At 60.8% G+C, this 2981-nt stretch overlaps 1 protein-coding gene across 1 annotated transcript; it reads right to left on the bottom strand.

The window, feature by feature from the left end:
* Positions 1–1163: 1163 nt before the first annotated feature.
* Positions 1164–2981, bottom strand: LOC111532507 (filamin-A-like). The gene is made up of 4 exons (XM_023199615.1): positions 2651–2981; positions 2269–2487; positions 1982–2185; positions 1164–1671 (listed from the first exon to the last, which is right to left on the bottom strand). Exons 1-4 carry the CDS (start codon positions 2844–2846, stop codon positions 1484–1486), a joined length of 807 nt encoding a protein of 268 aa, XP_023055383.1. The 5' UTR covers positions 2847–2981; the 3' UTR covers positions 1164–1483.

Genomic DNA, 2981 nt, shown 5'->3' with positions numbered 1-2981 from the left:
AGAGGGGCTGGGGGTGGGACTTCCCCTTTCTGTGTCTTGCTTGCCCCTGTCTCCCAGTGAGTGGCCGCCCTGAGCCTGGGGCCAGCCGCCCAGCCCCAGTGAGAAATAAAAGTAGCCATCCTGTCTGAGCTGCCGCTGCCTTTTCTACTCTGCCCTCTCAACAGGAGTCAAGGAGGGCACGCATGGTGTTGAGGTCTCAGAAGGCCTGGGTTTGATGTGTGCCATGGCTGCAGGCTATGGCCTGGTCCTTTCCTTCACCTTGATCATGTGCCTAGCCTTGAGCTGTGGGCTCTGGGGTCATGGGGACCCGTAGGGCTTCGTGTCAGATGCTGTGGAGCTGAGGGAGGATGTGGCAAGAAAGCTGAGTGTTGTCCCTGAGAGCCTTGCTTCCTGGCCCTTGTCTGCAGATGTCTGAGGTGGTGGTGTGCTTGTCAGGGGTTTGGTCTGGGCCAAAGCCACTTGAAGCCCTTGGCCCACGGGGCAGGCAACTGTGTGTGCTGCAGTTGGCATGTCCCAAGAGCATGCAGGCAGCACTAGGAGCCAGGATGACTTGGGATGTTGTGTGTTTGGGGGCAGTCTTTACAGTGGGAGAACATAGGTTGGTGTGGGAATCCACGGCAGGGGTACCAATGAGGAGATACTCACCAGGGGCCCCAGGGTACCTGGGATTGGCAGCTTGAACGCATCCACCTACTGCCACCTGTTAACCAAAGGGGCCTGTACCAAGCCTGGGGGAGGGGGCCTCATCCCAATCCCTTGTTCAGGGGAATGGTGGCATGTTCAAGTTACCTGGCAGATGGCCAGGGCCTGCTGTGATTTTGAGGACTGCTTAGAGGGCCCTTGACTATCTGGCCACCTCTACCAGGGAGCCTTCCTGACATCACCCTACCCAGTAATGGGCTCTCCTCCCCAGCTCTTTGCCTCCTTGCAGTCTGGGCTCCATTCTGGGTTGCTACATGTCCCTCGCCTTGCGTCGGCTTGAACTCAGGGAGGCAGAGGAAGCAAGTATAGATCGAGCCTTCTGGAGTCAGGGTGGGGTGAAGCAGGAGCCCCGGAGGGAGATGACCTGTGGTCGGCCCACGCTTTGATAGGCTCATTGGCACCCCTGTCAGGTTGGCCTTGACTGGTCCCCCAACCCCAACAAAGCTACAGCCACCCACAGGAGAATGGAAGCAAAACTTTATTCCTCTTGGCTGGAGAAGAGAACTAGCGGGTGGTCGTGTACAGGACCCGCATCCCTCACCCCTCCCAGAACCAAAGAAGACAAGCAGCGCCACCAAATGGCTCCCTCTGCCCAAGTGAAAGCCGAGAGGTCAGCGGCTGGCTGGGGAGGCAGGTGAGCGCAGCACGGCACAGGGCAGGGGCGGCTGCAGTGACAGGCGGGCGGCCAAGGTGGCCTGGGGCCAGGGCTGAGGGAAGGAGGGTGGGGCTGCTTGGATAGTGGGGCAGGCTTGGGGGCTGCCGGCTGGCACTGACCCCAGACTCAGGGCACCACAACGCGGTAGGGGCTGCCTGGGATGTGTTCGTCGCCCCACTTGACCACCAGTGTGTACTCCCCCTTGTCCTTGAGCAGGTAGGACACGCTGTAGAGCCGGCTACCCACGTGCTTCACCAGGATCTCCTCGCAGGGGGTCCTTGGGCCATGAACCCCCACCAGCAGCATGTTGTTGCCTGAGGCAAGAGGGGTCCTCAGTCACAGGTCCCAGCCCCCTTCCTCCCGCTGGTGTCCTCTCCTCTCCTGTCCCTAGCCAGTTCTGGGGTGACAGTTCTCTCTTGCTAAAGAGCTGCCAGCACCTCCCCAACCCAGGCCGGCCTAGCAGATTCCGGTTCCTTCCTGGCCTTTGTTTGAGGGTCCAGGAGGTGGCTCTAGAAGTGACAGCCATACCCCAAAGGCGGTCCCCGCTCTCTCAGACACTGGCCATCCTGTGATTTCTGGCCTCATTTTGGTGGGAAGGTGGGCCGGGGGCCCGGGTTTGCCCACCTGCTTTGCTGCAGTCTACTGTGAAGCTGCTCTTCTGGCCTGTGTAGGCCTTGCTCAGCCCCAGGCCCTTGGCCACCACCTTCGTGGCGTCAGCAGGCCCAGGACCCGGGACCCCATGCTGGGGGGCGCAGGTGGCCTTGGTCAGAGAGTCTACAAATACTGATGATGTCTCGTGGAGGCTGTGGTTGCTGACGAGACGGGGGCCTGCAGGGAGGAGTGGGTGGGGCTAAGAGGTGGCCATGGTGCCAGGCATTGGGCAGTTGCCAACAGCTTGGCCCCAGGCTCACCTGTGACTTTGGCCTTGAAGGGGCTACCCCCAATGTGATAGGGGCCACCATACTTGATGGAGATGAGGTAGCTGCCAGGTGCCATGGGGGTATAGGTGACACGGTAGCCCTCAGGGCACTCCTGGCAATCCATCTTCACCTTGGAGGGGCCATCAATGGTCACCGACAGGGCACCAGCTCCTGCATTGCTCGTGTTCACGATGAACTCAGCTGGGCTCCCTGGGAGCACAGGAGGTCAGGCAGAGCCAGACTGTTCTGCCTCCCTGTCCTCGGCCACCCAGCACAGGCTTGTCACCTCCAGGTGCCTCCCGTTGTCACCGAGAGCTTGGAGGCAGGGGCGTAACAGCTGCGTGCACACCTGCAGCCGCACCCACAGACTTACCTGTGACACCGCCTTCCAGGCCTGCTCCGTAAGCAGACACCAAGCCTGGGTCCCCTCCATGCCCGGGCTCCCCAACTCGGATCTTGAAGGGGCTTCCAGGGATGTGGGTGCCATTGAACTTGACGTCAATCAGGTAAACGCCATTCTCCCGAGGGATGAAGCGCACAGCGTATTTATCTGAGGAGCAGGGAGCCATGCTGTGGGCCTGGGGCCCCTCCTCAAACCAGCAAATGGTGTCTGAGGAACAGCCTCAACCCTGGCCCTACCCGTTTTGCCGGTCCATCAGTGTGAGCCCAGCCATGCTGAGCACCTGCACCCTGCAGCAGACCTC

This window comes from Piliocolobus tephrosceles, unplaced genomic scaffold, assembly GCF_002776525.5.
Source record: "Piliocolobus tephrosceles isolate RC106 unplaced genomic scaffold, ASM277652v3 unscaffolded_5705, whole genome shotgun sequence".
NCBI classification, from domain to species: domain Eukaryota; kingdom Metazoa; phylum Chordata; class Mammalia; order Primates; family Cercopithecidae; genus Piliocolobus; species Piliocolobus tephrosceles.
The sequence above is the reverse complement of the archived record's forward strand: the minus strand, read 5'-3'. Positions and strand labels throughout refer to the sequence as shown.

What these genes read in the sequence shown, in the direction of transcription:
- LOC111532507 (XM_023199615.1), bottom strand. Translation starts at nt 2,846, where the DNA reads ATGGCTCCCTGCTCCTCAGATAAATACGCTGTGCGCTTCATCCCTCGG. An exon ending in CCTGGAAGGCGGTGTCACAG is followed by an intron (nt 2,488 to 2,650) that starts GTAAGTCTGTGG and finishes CTGTGCTCCCAG; the next exon opens with GGAGCCCAGCTGAGTTCATC. An exon ending in CTTCAAGGCCAAAGTCACAG is followed by an intron (nt 2,186 to 2,268) that starts GTGAGCCTGGGG and finishes TCCTCCCTGCAG; the next exon opens with GCCCCCGTCTCGTCAGCAAC.